Source organism: Pseudophryne corroboree, chromosome 7 (assembly GCF_028390025.1).
Source record: "Pseudophryne corroboree isolate aPseCor3 chromosome 7, aPseCor3.hap2, whole genome shotgun sequence".
Lineage (NCBI taxonomy): Eukaryota > Metazoa > Chordata > Amphibia > Anura > Myobatrachidae > Pseudophryne > Pseudophryne corroboree.
In genome coordinates, this window is record NC_086450.1 from 49,395,703 (window position 1) to 49,418,235 (window position 22,533).

The 22,533-nt window shown below is 42.1% G+C and overlaps 1 protein-coding gene across 5 annotated transcripts in view; it reads right to left on the reverse strand.

Annotated features, from left to right (window-relative positions):
• The window catches only part of IKZF2 (IKAROS family zinc finger 2), a 149,938-nt gene extending 127,701 nt beyond the window's left edge, over positions 1–22,237 (reverse strand). For 3 of the 5 annotated variants that reach the window (XM_063933145.1, XM_063933146.1, XM_063933144.1), the window contains exons 1-4: positions 21,660–22,237; positions 10,936–11,133; positions 10,789–10,837; positions 1,166–1,270 (exon numbers count right to left, since the gene is read on the reverse strand). In XM_063933145.1, coding sequence (XP_063789215.1) covers positions 1,166–1,270; positions 10,789–10,837; positions 10,936–11,106 — 325 coding nt within the window. In that variant the 5' untranslated portion in view covers positions 11,107–11,133; positions 21,660–22,237. Of the gene's footprint in view, positions 1–1,165; positions 1,271–10,788; positions 10,838–10,935; positions 11,134–13,845; positions 14,091–21,659 lie in introns of those variants that run through there. The other 2 variants (XM_063933147.1, XM_063933148.1) reach the window with 2 other exon arrangements.
• Between the last annotated feature and the right edge of the window lie 296 nt (positions 22,238–22,533).

The following is a 22,533-nucleotide window of genomic DNA, read 5'->3' on the forward strand; positions in this document are numbered from 1 at the left end:
AGCCACACACATCAAGGTAGAACACAGCACCAAAACACTGCCAACGTTCCTGTACATCTCTATACAGTGCGAGGGAAAACTGGTGACGTTGGCAGTCACAAAGTGCCAGCTTTTTGGCCACCAAGACGGCACGTCACGTATATGGTCAGCAATTGAGTATCCCCTACTTCTCTCTTATGTAGCACACGTAGGACCATTTATTGGTTTACATTCCAATATTCAAATACATTGCTTTATCTTTCTACATTTTTTTATCCCTGTCTTTATATATCAGGCATAATATAATCGTGTTGCCTTGATATCTTACACTAAGTTATTCCCTATGCAGTGTCGCATCCCAGGGCGATGCACAAAAAATAAATAAATACAAGTTTCCCGATTGCATAACTACATGACTGAAAAACACAGAGGCAAGCAGAAATAAAGCAACATAATTAGTAAAAGTTGCATGAATCAGCGCGTATAAACCAATAAGTGAAATAAACACTACTGCCTTGCCATAAACGTGCCTTTCTCACGCTACGGGAACAGCAAAACTGTTGCTGTCTGCTTATGTAATATTGCAATAAACTTTCTAGGAATGTAATTTCAATCAGACAAGTGCTCCGTCTGAGACTAAAGAAAGATTGTAATTCGTGTATTGCTAAATACTGGTTTGAATAATAATTATATGGCCAGGACATGGCAATATGTGCATGAATTAGAAAAGCTGCTTTATAAACACCAAGGGGAGATTCAAATGTTTGAAAAGTCGGTTGGGTGTCTGTTTTTTCCTGTCTATTAGATAGGAAAAAACAGACACCCAACTGACTTTTCAAACATTTGAATCTCCCCCCAAATATCATTTACAGTAACTGTTCTTCATTCATCCAACAAGAAACTAGTAGAAATGTTCAACTTAGACAAGGGGGTAAATTTACTAAGATGGGAGTTCTATTTCAGATGGGATGTTAACCCATAGCAACCAATCAGATACCAGGTATTATCTTCTAGAAGGTGCTAGATAAATGAGAAGTAGGATCTGATTGGTTGCTATGGGCAACATCCCATCTGAAATAGAACTCCCATCTTAGTAAATTTACCCCAAGGAGTATTGTTTTGCCAATTCACACACACGTACATGGTGCAGTCTACTGAAAGAATGGACTACTGAAGGGTGACTTACTGCTTGCCATGTGGCTGGGAGAGGAATGCTGTCCATTCGGTGCACAGGAGGTCAGGTCTATAGCCATGTTTGAATGCTCCCTCTCGGGCACAAGCTCATTATCACCTGTGAAAATAAAGAACAGACCTGTTAGGATTCTTCTGCCCGCGGGGCAAGAGCTTAGCAGGCGCTAGGAATGCAAAACCAAATGGCCACAACTTTTTAAAGTCAAGCCAGGAAGAAAAGTTAATGGGATGTTTGTGTTAAAGAACATTGGCCCTTATTCCGAGTTGATCGCTCGCTACTTTTGGCAGCCGTGCAAACGTATAGTCGCGGCCCACGGGGGGAGTGTATTTTCACTTTGCAAGTGTGCGATCGCATGTGCAGCCGAGCGGGACGAAAAAGATTTTTGCAGTTTCTGAGTAGGTCTGGACTTACTCAGCCCTTGCGATCACTTCAGCCTGTCCGGTCCTGGAATTGACATCAGACACCCGCCCTGCAAACGCCTGGACACGCCTGTGTTTTTCCAACCACTCCCAGAAAACGGTCAGCTGACACCCACAAACGCCCTCTTTCTGTCAATCTCCTTGCGAACGGCTGTGCGGATGGACGTCGCTAGAAGCATTGCACAGCAACAATGCTGTTTGTACCCGTACGACGCGCGTGCGCATTGCGGTGCATATGCATGCGCTGTAGTAACCTGATCGCTGCGCAAATCGGCAGCGTGCTATCAACTTGGAATGAGGCCCAATATACAGAACTGATTACTAGACAATGGATTTGACATTTCTGCTTTAATCTTTCTGTTCTGAGTATATTTGGAGAGTTCTGTGTTATTCTCATTATATTACAGTGTTTTTAGTGCCAATATTTAGATTATAACCAGTAAAAGTTGAACCCCCGACCACCTCCATATCCGCCCCACTTGTGAATTCTATAGAATAATAGTGCTTTGTTCTAGCTCAGGCCAGGCCAACCCGTGGCTCTTCAGCTGTTGTGAAACTACAAGTCCCAGCCTTCCCTGCCACAGTTTTGCCATTAAGTAATTCTAAAACTGTGACAGGGCATGCTGGGATGTGTAGTTTCACAACAGCTGGAGAGCCACAGGTTGGCCAGGCCTGTTCTATCTACTGAACTGGCGCTGGTCAGGTGCTTGGGTTTCTTCTTCCAGTGTTTATGGTGGCATTTGGACGGTTTGGTGAATGCGCATTTACATGCAGCCCCCAAATATCCCTGATACAAAGTAATGCGATGTATGTGAGAGCAGATCATAACGTAACACATTGCTGTTGCGTGTTTTCCCACAGCGAACATCACACTATGGGGGTCATTCCGAGTTGATCGCTAGCTGCCGTTGTTCGCAGCGCAGCAATCAGGCTAAAAATCGGCATTTCTGCGCATGCGTATGGGCCGCAATGCGCACGCGCGTCGTACGGGTACAAAGCCCGTTGTGGTTGTGCACAGGTTCTAGCTAAGTTTTCAGTCTCACTGACGGCCGCAAGAAGATTGACAGGAAGGGGGCGTTTCTGGGTGTCAACTGACCGTTTTCAGGGAGAGTCTGCAAAAACGCAGGCGTGGTTGGGCGGGTGTATGACGTCAAATCCAGACACGGATAGGCTGAAGTGATCGCAAGCGCTGAGTAGGTTCAGAGCTACTCTGAAACTGCACAAACTTTTTTTGCAGAGCTCGGCTGCACATGCGTTCGCACTTCTGCTAAGCTAAAATACACTCCTCAGTGGGCGGCGGCATAGCGTTTGCACGGCTGCTAAAAACTACTAGCGAATTGGGAAAAATTGGATTATTTTTTTTTCTAAGTACAGTACATTAACTTTTAAAGGCATTTAAGACTTCGAATGCTAACTCTGAATACTAGCAGATGATGGGAACATTTTTAATTTGTATAAAGAAGATAGTCCATAGAGATAGTTCTCGACTGCTCAGATAGGGACAACGGGGTAAGTAGTTGTAACCTATTGTAAAGGCTCAATCAGCAAAAGTAGTATTTATGCAATTTAACTGCACTTATACACGGCGCGTTTTGCAGAGAATTATTGATCCTGGTGAATGATCTCATATCTGGCTTTTTAGCATTAGGACTGTGTACTGCTTTTAATAGGTGCTGTCTGAACAATGCAAATAGTTAGGCATTGGAAACAATGATCACTTACACTACTTGCCTGCTGCAAATCAATAGCCCTGTATAATCGTCTACCACCTCTATAGACTGCAATGTGCGTACGTGTTATTCAAACACATATGTCAAACAAAATCCTTAGGCTATGGGGTTTTGTTTTTTTTCATGAGTCCTTTGTTGTCCCCCTACTGACTGATCCAAATTCCTCTCTCTCCTCCCTGACTGTCCCCTTTTGGGGATCTGTTATGTAGACCTATGTGAATAAACTCTTCACATAATATCCACAGTGTCAATCTCGCTTTGAATTCACTTTAAACATCCACCTCGTGGATGCCTGTGATATTCAGTGCTTTGTTATACAGTAGTTATAACAGTGCAAAATAATAATAATAATATTAATAATAATAATATATATATTTTTTTAAAATAGCGCTCTTTTTCCAACAGGACTCAAAATAAGGGGTTCGCCGGAATCCTGGCTTCTAGTTGGCTGGCAGGGGGATGCGAGCGCAACAGAGCTTCGCTGCGCTCGCCACAGGTTCTAATCCCGTGGGAATAGTCCCTGTTGGTCGCCATGCCGACCGGCAGGCTATTCAGTGTTCGGGATCCCGGCGTCGGTATTGTGACCGGCAGTGACATAACCGCATCCCAAAGTAAGACGTATCCGTGGTCATTTGTGCCTGAAACCCTGCAAGTTGTGAGAATCTGCGGACCAGCAAAAATGTGTCACTTGTTTTATATACCACTTTTAAGTGAACCTTTAGGGCAATCTGACTTTATAGCAGGTGAAACGTATTCATGCAATAAATATTTATAGTGCAGATGGAATTACCCAGAAGTCACCGAGTGCTTCATTGGAAAGCTCCAAACAAGAAATGGGAATTCCCAAACACCCTTGGAAGAAGGAGATTACGTCTCAATTTAGCATAAACGAGTGTATGTTTTATATATATATATATATATATATATATATATATATATATAAATATACACACTGTACTGTATATATATTTACACACCGTATATATTTGCTTTTTATTCTTGCATCATAAACTTCAACAGTCATTGACCGTGAATTGGGGACTTTTGGTAAAAACATACTAAGCTCACTACAGCTGACAAGTCTTTCTAACATTCAAAGAAAAGAAAAAAATCACACAATTGTTTAATGGACAATTCCCACATTCAGCATTTATTTTTGCCTAGGTCAGACTACGCCTATGGACCCCTAGTGCACTGAATCTACAGTATCTGGTGGAAAGGGTCTTGTTCCCTCTTGAAAGGAAGAAGTAATTGTGGAATCAAGTTGAGATCAGGTGCAAATGTAATAGGTGGATCAGGTAAGAGACAATATAGATATGTACCAAATCTAGGGAATTTACAGTCACACTTAGGTAAATTCTCGTGATTACATTATTTCCAAGCCCAACTGAACTCTGCGACAAAGAAAGATGGCTGCATCCTTCAAAAATGATGGATTTACCTCAGTAACTCATGAAAAAACACTTCCCTTGACAACAAATTTGAAAAGAAAGAAGTCACACGGTGCTAGGTGGAGGGTGTTCTAGCACTGCAATCTGTTTCTCGGCCAAAAACTTCTTCACCGAGAGAGCTGTGTGGGCTGGTGTATTATCCTTTTAGAGGATGAAACCATTTTCCACAACTCTGGCCTCTTTTTTCTGATCTGAAGTTTCTAGAACATTTTTGTAGTAATGTTGATGCACAGTTGCACTTTTTGGTACCCAGTCTGCAAAAATAACACCCTTGATCAAAGAAAACAATTAACATGGCTTTGAATTTGGATTTGGTTTGACGTGCTTTCTTCATTCCTGGTGATGATAGTGTTTTCCAGTGCATGGACTGGCATTTTGTCTCAGGATCGTGCTTTATCTAAAAAATGCAAATCCGCTTGAATTTGTTCCAAAATGTCTGTACAAATTTGCTTTCAATCTTATTTCTTCTCAGCAGTGAGAAGCCTTGGAACCATCATAGCACAAACTTTTGTGCTAGACAATGATGCAAAGCTTGCCTAAAAGTTTCTTTGTAGACGTTTACCATTTCTTCTATCATTGGGATGCTGAGTCGACTGTCAATTAAAAAAAATTCTCCACATTTTCATTTGTTTTTGACATGCAAGGCCTTCAGGGACATTTATCATCTTTGACATCCTCATGACCATCAGTAAATCTTTTGTGCCACTCAAACACATGTGTGTGTGGCATACAATCTGCCCCGTAACCCTTGGTTAGCACACAGAAATATTCGGTGGGCGTTTTGTTCAATGTAATGAAAAATATAAAATAACACGTTGCTCTACTTTTAAACGAAGCATTTCTACGACGCACGGGACAAACACAACTTCTTCTTCTAACTATCTGTGCGAGAGGGGTGAAACTTGCAAAACCGTTTTGGGGTAGTCCAAGGTAGTTCAAGAACAGCTGAGAAAGCATCAGTTACGGCAGCCTTGTTAGAACTAAGCATATTGGTGAACAGCTATCTGTCCCAACCCTGTCTATTTACTCTCACCGATATTCAATTAGCCCTGTCACTGTCGGGTGATAAGTCTCGCCGAGGAAAGGGGCTATCTAATTGCCCCGATAAGTCGGTGCATGCTGCGGCTTATTGGGGATTTTGTTTCACCTGCCTCCAGCAGGCGAAGCAAGATCCCCGATAACAGCCCCGTTTTCATTCTGAAAACGGGGCTATTTCCCCCGAAAACACACAGGTTTCACTGAACTTGTGTGTTTACGGGTGTAAAAGCACATGTTACCAGCCGAGCTAATTGAATAGCCTGCCCGCAGCACCCAAAGAAACATCAGGGTTTTTTACTCTAGATGTCTCTTCGGGGCAAATGGAATATCCCCGTCAGTACTGATTATTGGAATACTGATGCCAAGAAAGGAAATTATGTGTAGAGATGCTGATTGCCTATAACGCTACTAGTAGTATTGTAGGAGCTATTTGTTCATATTTGATACTGTTTCGTGATACTTGGAATCTAAAGAACAGCAGTCTCAGGACAGACACGGACATCCATCGCGCCTTCCTAAACAAACTCCTGAGGAACATCACATCTGCAACAGGATCCCTGTTCTCTTCACAGAATGTTTTCTCCCAGAGTCTTAACATGTTCTTTCCTGTGGATGCAATTCCCAGCTAGAAGGGCATTCCATTGCTTAGGGATTTTTATGACTTCTCACAGCTAAGAATTATTATCAGCTAGAACTTTTAAAGCAATCATCTTAAAAAAATAAAAAGTAGAAACAAACAACCGTGTTCTACGCATTCTTTGGGTGACTCACCAATATCCATTTGAATGAATCCAGATAAAACCTCTAATGAAACATTTTTTTTTTTTTTTTTTAATCTACGCTGAGTTTTGCAAATAAAGCCATAGTGGGACATGGAACACAGCGGAAGACGTGCTTGAGGATTGAGAAGAGTCAGCCGTGTGCCAAAGATGTGCTCAGCTGAGTGAAAAGTTGGGAAACAGTTCTAAGAAGCATTTTGACAGTTCTAAGAACCGTTTTACAGCCCAATAAAAATTACAGGTGCCACTTAAAAAAATGGGTAGTCTACTGAAATAGTATATATATATAATATATAGCAAGTTATCACTCCTGTGACATTTCATAGGCTCCACCGAGACAACTGTCATTTTATATATATATATATATATATATATATATATATATATATATATATATATATATATATGGGATCGGTATGAAATACCTCCAATCAAAATCCCGACGTTCAAAATCCCGACACCAATTGACCGATGGTCAAAATCCCGACATGTAAAATGCCGACAGGTCAAAATACCGACATGCCGTTTTTGTTGTTTTTTTGTGTGTATGTCGACATAAGTCAACATGGACACCATATAAAGTGTACCGCGTCCCCTCGCATGGCTTGCTGCACTCTCCATGCTTAGGGCACGGTGCCTCGCTGCGCTCGGCACACTATTATATTCCCCCTCCAGGTCCACTGGGATGGTAAAGTATGAACAAGTCGGTTTCAATGAAAAAAATCATGAAAAACTCATGTCGGTATTTTGACCTGTCGGCATTTTACATGTCGGTATTTTGACCTTGTCGGTATTTTAAATGTCTGTATTTTGTCCATGTCGGGATTTTGACCATCGGTCAATTGGTGTCGTATTTTGAATGTCGGTATTTTGATTGGAGGTAAACTGACTGCATCCCATATATATATCAATGTCCGACACGCAGCGCCACTCAGAGGGTGAGATTCAAATAATATATCAAGCCCAATTTCCTTTCTAAAATGATCTCCGCTATCGCGCATATTGCTCCCATAGTAATCAGGTTTAGCTGTGTAAAGGGATGGGTGCTTTGCTACTCCGGGGGTAGCTAGCTGAAATAATAATACAACATCCCTGAGGGCCGAAACAGAACAGGTGTGGAAAGGGGTGAAAAAAATTGAATCCATCCAAGAGACTCAGCACAGCAGATAAAGTCAAATGAACTGTGTTTTTAATCCATCACTGGATCAGGTGACCAACGTTTCGGGGCCGTGATGCCCCTTTGTCAAGGTGATCACCTTGACAAAGGGGCATCACGGCCCAGAAACGTTGGTCACCTGTATTAGTGATGGGTTAAAAACACAGTTCATTTGACTTTATCTGCTGTGCTGAGTCTCTGAGTGCCGTTGCGTGTTAGACATTGATACATATATACGAATGATTCCAGAGGGCACAGGAGCATATTGGAAATTAGCAGGGTGAGTGCCGGTTCTTGTACTGTATATATATATATATATATATATATATAGTTACCACTCCTTGCAGGCGGCGGCACTCAGAGTCTGGTCTCAGCAATAAGGTGCAAACAGTGCTTTAATGGAGTGATCCATTAAAGCACTGTTTGCACCTTATTGCTGAGACCAGACTCTGAGTGCCGCCGCCTGCTAGGAGTGGTAACTATACAAAATTTTCCGGAGGGCACCTGAGCATTTTATAAAAATTACAGTGAGTGCCGATTCTATTGGTGTTTTTATATATATATATATATATATATATATATATATATATATATATATATATATATATATATAATATATACAGAATAACCTCTTGATCCATATAACCTGTAAGTGCAACAGTCTTGGCATTGGTTAGCAATGCTAGTAAAAGGCCTATTCAGTACTGAAGATTGTAATTAGTGGGGTTTGCATATTTAACAGGTTCAGTTAGATCTCTTTAATCATTTCTTCCTTTCTTTATTGGTGAACTCTGTATCTGTAATGACTGTATTTAGATTAGTGCATTTTGGTGTGTTATCAGTCACAACTTAAATAAAACCTACCCGTAAACGTATTTCGGACTTTTAAAACATCTTCTATATATTAGTATGCGGCTTTATAAAAATGATCTAGAACAGTATAAAAGGACAGGGGGCGCCTTACATTAATTAACAAAGAAGTGCCTAATGGCCACAAACTGGGAAGGATTGGGTTCCCTAATGATATGGTTACATAACTAACTTGTGACTTCAACTCGCTCGCGAAATACTTCTACACTAGAGGGTAAATTATAAATATAATTATCAGCGGCTGAGAGTGTGTCTATTATAACGTGTACTATAAGAAACAGCATGCCCTCTACTGTAGGAGAAGTGTGGCTATTACAAGTCATCTAGAAATTCACTGGCCTGTTTTGTGCCTTTATGTAGTCACAATCTTTGTACTCGTTACTATAGATCAGCCATTGAGCACAGAATATATAATAACGATAGTATATTCAGTCTACGATATGAGGATACTTGAACAGTTAAACTTTAAAGTAGGTTGTACAGTATTCTTTGTCTATTATATAATGCTGTAAGTTGTTCTTTCTCCATCATGCACAGTGGGAGCAGGAGCATGCACTAATACTGCTTGCAGTCCCCTAGGTAACGGTTCCCACCGATGTGACAGAGACAGAATAAATGAATAAGGGGTATCAGATGGGTGGTAAATAACAAACAAACCCAAGATTCCACAAAATGACTGGCCCAAAATACTATACTATATCACACAACAAATATGCTCAGCAGGAACAATTATCGAGTTGACATCCTTGGAACTAATTTCTGAAAAATATGCAAACTACCATTAAGGCAAGTACATACAGTCAAGTGGTTCCAGGTCAGATCACAAGTTTACAACTGATGGCGAGTGACATAAAATGGACATAAAGTTCCACCTATCCAGTCTTAGAATGCCACAGTGGCTGGCAGCGTTCATTTTAGAAATTCCTAATACTTTGCATGACCCATTTATTTACAATAAACAACATAAAACAAAACCATATTGTGCTATTCGACAAAGTAGCATTTAATACCTGAAGATAAAACTGTCACAACACAAAACATTGTTAGAACAAAAAGTTTAGAATGCAGAAAAGACACAATTCCTAGAACAACAGAGTGAATGAGTGACACAGTGTCTAGGAGTACCTACATTTAATTGAATAACAATGCTGGTGTTTTAATCAAACCAAAACCTGCCAAACATACAGTGTCTGCTGCAACAACAAATAAATAGTGTAGACCATAAATTAAAAATATAAAATGTAAAAATGACTCGTATAATGCACAGGTATCAAGACTTAGATAAAGTGATATTCCAGCTTACATACATGGCGGTAAGAACGCAGAATGTGTTTAAAATGGGTAAAGTTTAACATTGGACTACTGCTGATGACCCCACGTTATAGTAAATCCCTTATTATACTGTACATTACTGTACTTGCACCTGTTGGCAACATTTTTTAATTCAAATTCTTATTTGTTAACTTGATGATTTTATATTGGCTATAAGAATGACTACACTGTATTTCATTATCTTGGGGAGGGGGGGGGGGATTTCCCATTATTTCAGTTTTACAGGCAACAATGTACCTTGCTGTAGTGAATTCCAATAGCAGGTTGTATAGACAAACAATGCATGCCAAATACAGTTTGCAATCAAGAGATAGCCTAAGCAATATAATGCAGAATTCGGAAACCAAGTGCTTACATATAGAGTCTATTAGACATTATAAGAAGCCAGGAATACTGGATGTACCATGCACCATTGCCATATATCAATGCAGTAGCATGACCAACATTGACCAAGAGAATAGGCAATCATCCCAGTCTGATTAAAACAGATATATATGCATATATCTATATATGTATGTACTGTCACAAAGATCCCTGCCATCCCTGACTCTTTAAACTTCAACTTGCCATACAGTCTTTAACCTGCAGGAAGTAGTTTGAAGGGAATATACACACACACACACATACATATATATATATATATATATATATATATATATATATATATATATATATTATTTGTTAATGATGTTCCTAAGCTACCATGCTGTATGTTCCAATATGCACTTCTGTAAAATGCCTACATAGATTTACTATATAAACAGAACTGGCACAAGAGGTAATAACACAAATAAAGCAGCAGTAACAGTGGTACACAACGTTGGAATAAAATAGGCACTTACTAGTCACATATCCATCAGGTCTCTCTGTTTCCATAGTAAAAAAGCCGTGCTGAAATATATAACGAGAAAAAAAAAAAAGGACATCTTTAAAAAATCTGGAAACTTTCCACAATCAATAGATCATTTCATTTTTTGCAATGTATTTACATTTTTCTGTTGCTTCTGCTGTACTGGGCATATAACTGGGTAGCCTGCCGTGATCCATGCCTTTCGCTTCCTAGGATGTAGAACTCCAGAGGAGTCTGTCTGCTTTAAGTTTTTGGGAAACTGACACTCCCTCTCAAAAGCTTTGCTGTCGTTCGTCTCCATGAACTGCATAGCATGGCTTTGCTAATTAAGCAGATACTGAAATTAAATAAGTTTTGTAAATAAAATGAAAAAATAAAATAAAATTCCAATTTAATAGAGTAATGTAGTAATAAGGTTCACGTTATAAAAAATATAAAAAAATAACAAAAATAAAATAAAAAAGGGGCTAACACTATTAAACTTTTTTCTCTACAAAGGTGTCAGGCTTCTCGGGGAACATGAAATTTATACGGCAGGTGCTCAAAAGTCAGATGTCCACTGCCAGATAGAAGCTAAGTTAGTTTAGACAAGTAAAAAAAAAAAAAAAGGCGTAGCAAAAGCATAAAAAAACATAAAAAAATCCAATAAAATTTGATGAGCAAATGGTCTCCCAACAAGAGCCCAGCACACATGTACATACGTATGTCCCACTGTCAGATGACTTCTGTGACAAGCTAAAGTCTTCTTGTGTTATGTGACTTAACCCTTCTCTAACCAGCAAAAAGCTGCAACTCTGCACAAAGCGCTATAGGTTACCATATCATCAAAAGACTTATTACATCACACAGTTAACCTTCTGTATACCAATTATATAATGGTGCAGATTCATTTTAAGGTGCTGCATAGGAATTGGAGTAATATCAGTGTGCATTCCTTGCAGTTATTCTACGTTTGTCAGTAATTCTGAAGTACAGGCTCCAAATTCAAAGCAAGCTCTTCGTCATCAATGTACAAAATAACCCAAGTTACATATATTGTCTTAGTAGGTGATATGGATTCAAGTATTATCAATTGACAGACAACAATGTCCAAAGTTAGTTCTTTCTAGCATGGCTATAAAAACAAAAAGCAAGTGTCTTACCTGATTCCGCTCGCACAAAAAGGGGCACTATTGTCTGTCTCACACTTTCGTGCAAAATATACAGAGTACGTAAGTGGGTTTCCTCTACAACACTGTGTATGCTATATTTGATGGACATGGTAATGTTGTGCCAGATTAAATAATGTATGGGGTATATGGCTGCGGAGAAACCCACTGGGCACAGTATATGGAACCAAATCACTATGTGGTCAGTCTGCGATTACTTCCTGATCGCTCGGACATTACATTAAACAAAACATTTATAGGAAAGTAATGACCGCCTTAACTCTTTGCAAGCAGATTTCAGAGACAGCATCATCCGCGTCGAGAACCATACAATTCAGCATCGCAACGTTATAATAATCTTTACAAACTTTTTTTTTTCTTTCAAAATAATTTCCATGAGCCGCGTAAACCGATCGTGGAAAACCCACATGAAGAGCAAGTTTAGAAAAGTTGTTTAAGGATTAGAAATTTACAAGAGAATTAAAAAGTTACCCCCAGGACAAATTTGTATGCAGGATGGATATTAAGGTTGTACGTCAAGTTGATGCCATAAGGATTTATAGGCTGTGTGTATTTTTGCATGAAATGCGATTTCTGCTACACAACTATAAGGACCTACAGTAGAACGCAGAAGTTGGGCTGCAAGTGTCACATGAACCTGTGGAATGAATGTCACACTCCTCCGGTAAGTAGCATAGCATAAATACTGTAACAAAGAAGCAGAAAACTAGTCCGGAGCTCAAAGCTACATTACAGGGCAGGAGGTGGAATTTTCTTATCACCTCTTCCCTGTTTGCTTTCAGCATCCAAACTGTTCCAGCACTGCCAGCTAAATTATTCACAAGCAGCCATTTCTGTATTGATCCACCAAGTATATTTAGCTACTGCTCCTGGAATTTCTTCATTACTTACTGGAAAGTAGGCTGCTTCAAGTCTTGTCTCCAAATCACTTCCCAAAAAAGTAAAAAAAAAAAAAAAAGAAAAGAAAAGAACGCGTATAATTCTAACTGCTGCATATACTGAATAAGCAGTTTTCCCCTTCTCTCCTTCTTTTTCCCTGTCAGACAATCAAATTGCTGTCACAAGCAACAGATAACACATTTGTTTCAACACGCTACAGGCCGACCATGAGAAAAAGAGAAAGAAAAGTATGGAAAACTTCTGAACATATAAAATACACAGCAGACTTTTTAGTTCAATCACTCATGACCTGTCAGTTAGACGCCTAGGAACAGGCAGTGATAAAATCAGGAAGCAATGCTAGATAAAAATGGGGCAAGTGATAAGGGGAAGGCATGGCTCAATGAACCGGCAGGTTTCACCACCTAATCTAACTGTCCCCTAGGAGGAGATTAACAAAAAAAAAAAAAAGTTGAGAAAAAAAGATAACAAGTTACCCATCAGATAGAACTGGCTGGATGGTGATGTCAAGCGTGGAGTGATTAGGGGCAAGTAAAACACTAGTAAGACTCACTACATGTCCTGAAAAACGATAATCAAGATTAAATAACATATTAAGGGGTCTATTTACCAAGCCTTGGAGAAAGAGATAAAAAAAGATAAACTATCAACCAACCAGCTCCTGACATTTTTCAAAACACAGCCCGTAACATGGCAGTTAGGAGCGGATTGACTTGACTAGTACTTTATCTCTCTCCAAGGCTTAGTAAAAAGAACCCTAACTGTCAGAGTTCCTTTTTTTTTTTTATTGAAACCAAACCATATAGGTACATGCAAATATATGAGCAATCTAACACACACACATACACATACTGTATATAAAATGTGTGATGCTGTTGGAGCAGGTACTACTATGTATACATTTCTGGCTGTATAATGCGTGTGCAACAAGAGTCGATATGTGGGTTGGGAGTAAGAACACACATTGCAGATGTAGCTACCTCACGTGTAGGACTGTCCCATTGGTTTCTGTGAGCAGGTGAAGATGAAGAGGAGCAGGGCGGCCGTGGATGGCAGGAGTATTGAGGAGTCCTGGGGTGGGTGACTATCAGTAGGGCAGCGGAGGAGATGAGTGCAGTACAGGGTAGAGCTGTTAGGCAGACTAGTGAAGAAAGTTAGGAATGTCACGTACTTTCAGGAAAGCAAGAAGGAGAGGGAGGTCATCGCTCCAGCAATGAGATTAACAAGAAACAAAACTGGATCCACCGGTTATTTCTGAAGCAGCTGAGAAAAATCAGGAGAAGAAAAGGAGAGGAAAGGGGAGGAGGTAGGGGTGAGAAGAAAACAGGGAGGGAAGCAGGAAAAGACCAGCTCCAAATTCAAGGTAAGGTGGGTGGGATGAGGGACTAACGAGCAAGACCATCAGGGGATGAGTGTAATGCAGAGTTGGATAAAAAGCACCTAGGAGGCCCATGGATTCTGATGCCACATTAATAATAATATTATTCTATTGCTAGAGAAGGGGGATGACCCCCATATTCTGCCCATGTTATCGCAGTTCAGTACTTGGATCATTTACATTACACAGCACCAGTAATAATGACATGGTGTACTCGGAGAGAGGCAATCAGTTCTCAGTCTGTTCCATGTGTCTGCTGGAGCTGTCTCATGTCACAATAATCAGACACTATCAACAACATTACACCACTGCAATTATCACATTATCAGCAGTGTCATACCATTCCTAATATCACACCTCTCCCACTGTCACCAGTCACACCATGTCACATATTTCCCAATATTAGCCTGTAATAGTGTCAATATTGTACACTGTAACACAATACCTGATATCACACAGTTACACCATTCCTAGTCACCAGTGCCACAATATTCCCAGTATTAGTGTCCAGTATTACAATCTTCCCAGTATTAGTGTCCAGTGTCACAATCTTCCCAGTATTAGTGTCCAGTATCACAATCGTCCCAGTATTGGTGTCCAGTGTCACAATCTTCCCAGTATTACAATATTCCCAATATTAGTGTCCAGTGTCACAATCTTCCCAGTATTAGTGTCCAGTATTACAATATTCCCAATATTAGTGTCCAGTGTCACAATATTCCCAGTATTAGTGTCCAGTATTACAATATTCCCAGTATTAGTGTCCAGTGTCACAATCTTCCCAGTATTAGTGTCCAATGTCACAATCTTCCCAGTATTAGTGTCCAGTATCACAATCTTCCCAGTATTAGTGTCCAGTATCACAATTAGAGATGAGCGGATTCGGTTTTACTCGGTTCTCAAACAGCATCTTATTGGCTATCCAAAACACGTGACATCCGTGAGCCAATAAGATGCCGTTTTGAGAACCGAGTAAAACCGAATCCGCTCATCTCTAATCACAATCTTCCCAGTATTAGTGTCCAGTGTCACAATATTCCCAGTATTAGTGTCCAGTATCACAATATTCCCAGTATTAGTGTCCAGTGTCACAATATTCCCAGTATTAATTTCCAGTGTCACAATATTCCCAGTATTAGTGTCCAGTATCACAATCGTCCCAGTATTAGTGTCCAGTATCACAATCTTCCCAGTATTAGTGTCCAGTGTCACAATATTCCCAGTATTAGTGTCCAGTGTCACAATCTTCCCAGTATTAGTGTCCAGTATTACAATATTCCCAATATTAGTGTCCAGTGTCACAATATTCCCAGTATTAGTCTCCAGTATTACAATATTCCCAGTATTAGTGTCCAGTGTCACAATCTTCCCAGTATTAGTGTCAAGTGTCACAATCTTCCCAGTATTAGTGTCCAGTGTCACAATATTCCCAGTATTAGTGTCCAGTGTCACAATATTCCCAGTATTAGTGTCCAATGTCACAATATTACCAGTATTAGTGTCCAGTGTCACAATATTCCCAGTATTAGTGTCCAGTGTCACAATATTCCCAGTATTAGTGTCCAATGTCACAATCTTCCCAGTATTAGTGTCCAGTATCACAATCTTCCCAGTATTAGTGTCCAGTGTCACAATATTCCCAGTATTAGTGTCCAGTGTCACAATCTTCCCAGTATTAGTGTCCAATGTCACAATCTTCCCAGTATTAGTCTCCAGTATTACAATATTCCCAGTATTAGTGTCCAGTGTCACAGTATTCCCAGTATTAGTGTCCAGTATCACAATATTCCCAATATTAGTGTCCAGTATCACAATATTCCCAATATTAGTGTCCAGTATTACAATATTCCCAGTATTAGTGTCCAGTATTACAATATTCCCAATATTAGTGTCCAGTGTCACAATATTCCCAGTATTAGTGTCCAGTGTCACAATATTCCCAGTATTAGTGTCCAATGTCACAATCTTCCCAGTATTAGTGTCCAGTATCACAATCTTCCCAGTATTAGTGTCCAGTGTCACAATATTCCCAGTATTAGTGTCCAGTGTCACAATATTCCCAGTATTAGTGTCCAATGTCACAATCTTCCCAGTATTAGTGTCCAGTATTACAATATTCCCAGTATTAGTGTCCAATGTCACAATATTCCCAGTATTAGTGTCCAGTATCACAATATTCCCAGTATTAGTGTCCAATGTCACAATCTTCCCAGTATTAGTGTCCAGTATTACAATATTCCCAGTATTAGTGTCCAGTATTATAATATTCACAGTATTAGTGTCCAGTGTCACAATATTCCCAGTATTAGTGTCCAGTATCACAATCTTCCCAGTATTAGTGTCCAGTATTACAATATTCCCAGTATTAGTGTCCAGTATTATAATATTCACAGTATTAGTGTCCAGTGTCACAATATTCCCAGTATTAGTGTCCAGTATCACAATCTTATCCAGTATTAGTGTCCAGTGTCACAATATTCCCAGTATTAGTGTCCAGTATTACAATATTCCCAGTATTAGTGTCCAGTATTACAATATTCCCAATATTAGTGTCCAGTGTCACAATATTCCCAGTATTAGTCTCCAGTATTACAATATTCCCAGTATTAGTGTCCAGTGTCACAATATTCCCAGTATTAGTGTCCAGTATCACAATATTCCCAGTATTAGTGTCCAGTATTACAATATTCCCAATATTAGTGTCCAGTATTACAATATTCCCAGTATTAGTGTCCAGTATTACAATATTCCCAATATTAGTGTCCAGTGTCACAATATTCCCAGTATTAGTGTCCAGTATCACAATCTTCCCAGTATTAGTGTCCAGTGTCACAATATTCCCAGTATTAGTGTCAAATGTCACAATTTTCCCAGTATTAGTGTCCAGTATCACAATATTCCCAGTATGTGTCCAATGTCACAATCTTCCCAGTATTAGTGTCCAGTGTCACAATATTCACAGTATTAAAGTGTCCAGTGTCACAATACTGTTAATACTACATTGTCACCAGCATCACACCATTTCCAATATCATATTGTCATCAGTGTCACATCATTCCCAATACCACAATTTCACACCATGTCACACCATTTCCCAATATGACACTGTCACCAGTATTATTGTGTTCCCAATACTACACTGTCATCAGTTTCACACCATTCCCAATACTACACTGTCACCAGTATCACACCATTCCCAATACCACTCTGTCACAGCGTTCCCTATACTACACTGTCACCCTGTTCCCAATATCACATTGTCCCCAGTGTCACATCATTCCCAATACTACACTGTGACCAGTCACTTTATTCCCAATATCATATTGTCACCAGTGTCACATCATTCCCAATACTACACTGTGACCAGTCACTTTATTCCCAATATCATATTGTCACCAGTGTCACTTCATTCCCAATATAACACTGTCACGAGTGCCACACCATAACCAACACTACACTGTTACCAGTGTCACACTATAACCAACACTACACTGTTACCAGTGTCACACCATAACTAATACTATACTGTCACACCATAACCAACACTACACTGTCACCAGTGCCACACCATAACCAATACAACACTGTCACCAGTGCCACACCATAACCAATAAAACACTGTCACAAGAGCCACACCATAACCAATACTACACTGTCACCAGTGCCACACCATAACCAATACTACACTGTCACCAGTACCATACCATAACCAATACTACACTGTCACTAGTGCCACACGATAACCAATACTACACTGTCACCAGTACCACACCATAACCAATACTACACTGTCACTAGTGCCACACCATAACCAATACCACACTGTAACTAGTGTCACACCATAACCAATACTACACTGTCACACCATAACCAACACTACACTGTCACCAGTGTCACACCATAACACACACTACACTGTCACCAGTGTCACATAATTCCCAATACTACACTGTCACAAGTCACTTCATTCCCAATATCATATTGTCACCAGTGCACCCCATTCACAATACAACACTGTAACACCATAACCAATACTACACTGTCACCAATGTCACACACCTTAACCAATACTACACTGTCACTAGTGTCACACCATTTCCAATATCATGTCACCAGTGTCACACCATTCCCAATAGTACAGTGTCACGCCACAACAAATACTACACTGTCACTAGTGGTACACCATAACCAATACCATACTGTCACCAGTGCCACACCATAACCAACACACTACACTGTCACACCATAACCAACATTACACTGTCACTAGAGCCACACCATAACCAATACTACATTGTCACTAGTGTCACACCATAACCAATACTACACTGCCATCAGTGTCACACCATAACCAATACTACACTGCCATCAGTGTCACACCATAACCAACACTACAATGTCACCAGTGCCACACCATAACCAATACTACACTGTCACCAGTGTTACACCATAACCAACACAACACTGTCACCAGTGCCACATCATAACCAACACAACACTGTCACCAGTGCCACATCATAACCAATACTACACTGTCACCAGTGCCACACCATAACCAATACTACACTGTCACCAGTACCACACCATAACCAATACTACACTGTCACTAGTGCCACACCATAACCAATACTACACTGTCACCAGTACCACACCATAACCAATACTACACTGTCACTAGTGCCACACCATAACCAATACTACACTTTCACGAGTGTCACACCATACCCAATACTACACTGTCACCAGTGTCATGCCATTCGATCATATGTCACCAGTGTGATACCATTCCCAGTACTACACTGTCACCAGTTTCACACCATAACCAATACTACACTGTCACTAGTGTCACACCATACCCAATACTACACTGTCACCAGTGTCATGCGATCATATGTCACCAGTGTGATACCATTCCCAGTACTACACTGTTATAACATTATTCTGCATGTCTCACCATTCACTCGCAGTGTTCCTTTATGTCCAGTGTCAGTCCTGACAGTGTACTATAATAAATAATCCTGCTCCTGTGCTCACTCACACTCATATCTGATTATCACAGTAATTGTCCCTTTCTCAGTCCTGATCATAACCCAGACCAGTGTAAGTGGTAATACTACGGACACTGCTACTTTATCTATACACCTGTGTTATAGTCAGTAAAAGTGTCATCTCCTCATATACAACTGCATCAGTCCTGTCTCTCCTCCTACCTTGTGACCTTTCCCTCTTGTCTGGTGTCACAGCATTCCGTGATAACCCCTATATTGCAGAGAGTCACTGTGAGAAATCCCGCCACACCGCTAGTGTATATCAGAAAAACCCACTCTGTGGCCCCTGTCACGATATTAAATGTCACCAACTCGAACCTGCTGTCCGACATGCATATTGTCACACTGTATACAACTATTGCACCCCACACTGTAAGCTGTGTCACAATATATCCCCACTATCTGTAATACGGGTGTAGGTGCCCTACAACATTCCATGTGTCAGTGTTACCAGTGTCACACTATTGTTACACTATTATCATGTCCCCAGCATACTGGGTAACAGGGAAGGTGACAGGCACGGTAGAAGGAAGGGTGATAAGGAATCAGAGAGGGCAACAGACAGTATGGCAGGAAAGGTGACAGGCAGGGTGGCAAGAAGGGTGACAAGCATGGTAACATGGATGGTGACAGGCGGGTAACAGGGAGGGTAATAGGTAGGGTAACAATTAGGGTGACAAGCAGGTAATAGGGAGGGTGTCAGGTAGAGTAAAAAGGATGCTGACAGGCAGGTAACAGGGAGGGTGACAGGTAAATAACAGGGAGGGAGACAGGCAAGTAACAGGGAGGTTAACAGGTAGGTAACAAGGGAGGGTAACAAGCAGAGTAACAGGAAAGGTGAAAGGTAGGCTAACAGGTAGATAACAAGGAGGGAGACAGGTAGGTAAAAAGGAGGGTGCCGTGTAGGATAACAAGGAGGATGACATGTAGAGTAACAGAAAGGGTGATATGTAGGGTAACAAGGAGGGTAGCTGGTAGGTAACAAGAACGGGGACAGGTAGGGAAACAGGTAGGTAACAAGAATGGAAACAGGTAGGTAACAAGAATGGAAACAGGTAGGTAATAAGAATGGGGACAGGTAGGTAACAAGAACGGGGACAGGTAGGTAACAAGAACGGGGACAGGTAGGTAACAAGAATGGGGACAGGAAGGGTAACAAGGAGGGTGACAGGTAGAGTAACAGGTAGGTAGCAGGGAGGGTGTCAGGCAGGTAACAGGGAGGGTGAGAGGTAGAGTTACAGGTAGGATAACGGGGAGGGTGACAGGCAGATACCAGGGAGGGTAACAAGTAGGGTGACAGGTAGAGTGACAGGCTGGTGACAGTTAGGGTGACAGGCAGAGTGTTAAGAAGGGAGACAGGTAGAGTGACAGAGAGGGTGAAAGTTAGAGTGATGGGGGGTGACGGGAGGTGACAGGGATGATGACAGGTAGGGTGACAGAAAGAGTGACAGGCAGGGTGACAGGCAGGGTGACATGTAGGGTGACAGGTATGGTGACAGGCCGTTAACAGGTAGGCTGGCAGGTATGGCAGGTAACAGGTAGGGTGACAGGAAGAATGACTGGGAGGGTGACAGGTAGGATCACAGGGAGAATGACTGGGATGGTGACAGGTACGGTGACAGGCAGGGGACAGGTAGGGTGACCGGAAGAATGCATTGGAGGATGACATGTAGGGTGACAGGTAGGGTAAAAGGGAGGTGACAGGTAGGGTAACTGGTAGGATGACATTACCTGTCATCCTCCCAGTCATTCTCCCTGTCACCCTGACAGGTAGGGTGAAAGGGAGAATGACAGGGAGGGTGACAGGTAAGGTAACAAGGAGGATGACAGGTAAGGGGGGGGGGGGGGGGTAACAGGTAGGGTGACAGGTAGGGTAACAGGTAGGGTAACAGGGGGGATGACAGGTAAGGTGACAGGGGGGGGGTAACAGGTAGGATGACAGGTAAGGTGACAGGGGGGGGTAACAGGTAGGGTAACAGCGGGGGTGACAGGGAGAATGACAGGTAGGGTAACAGGTAGGATGACAGGGGGGTAACAGGTTAAGAGGCAGGTATCAGGTAGGGTGACAGGAAGAATGACTAGGAGGATGACAGGTACAGTAGGGTGACAGGTACAGTAGGGTGACAGGGGGGATGACAGGTACAGTAAGGTGACAGGTACAGTAGGGTGACAGGGGGGATGACAGGTACAGTAGGGTGACAGGTACAGTAGGATGACAGGGGGGATGACAGGTACAGTAGGGTGACACTACAGCAGCCCTCCCCTTCTCCTCTCATCCTGACAGCAACAAGTCCCCGGCAGCGCACTGACACCATGATACATAATAAGAAGTTTGTGCCCCAGTCACCCGCAGGCGGGCTGCACTCACCTCAGCAGTGCATGCGGGGCCACACTGCCATCCCTATGCGCGGCGGGGCTGAGTGTGGGCGCCGGGGCAGCGCTGCCGCTGCTGGTGCTAGCAAGGTAATAATCCTCCAGCTCTGACTTCCTCCATCTTCAGCAGCAGCAGCAGCAGAGCCAGCCAGGCGGCAGGGGTTAGCCCGGGACAGCTGGTCAAACCCAGAGAAACGGATCCAGCAGCCGCCAACCAGCCTTCCCCAGACACACGGCCAGTGCACACAGGCTGGCGCTCGGCAATCGATTACAGGACAATGCACTTGATCCGCTGCTGCTTTGAATGTCTCCAGTGATCTCAGCAGCAGCAGCAGCCAGGGGTGGATCCAGGACACAGTATCCCCGGGATCTGCAGCCCCGCTCCCACTCGCTCCCCGCCTGGCACTGTGCTCGGCGCTGGCCTCTCCCCTATGCCCACTGCTAGTTTACAAGGAAGATAAAGTTGCCCGCTGCAAGGTGTGCATGCCGCGCTGTATTCCCGCCGCCCAGTGCTGGCGAGAGGGCACCTGTCAGCATCGCTGTGTCTGCATACATAACTTATCCATCTCCATAGCGGCGTGGGGGTGGGAAGGGTTAAACAAATCATATGACAGGGCAGCTCCCATTAACTGCTGATTGACAGGGCAGCTCCCACCCCGTGCTGGGTGACAGGACAGCTCCCTCCCCCTGCTGGGTGACAGGACAGCTCCCACCCCCTGCTGGGTGACAAGGCAGCTCCCACCCTCTGCTGGGAGACAGGGCAGCTCCTACCCCCTTCTGGGTGAACCGGAGAGTTCCCACCCCCTGCTGGGTGACAGGACAGCTCCCACCCCCTGCTGGGTGACAGGATAGCTCCAACTAACTGCTGG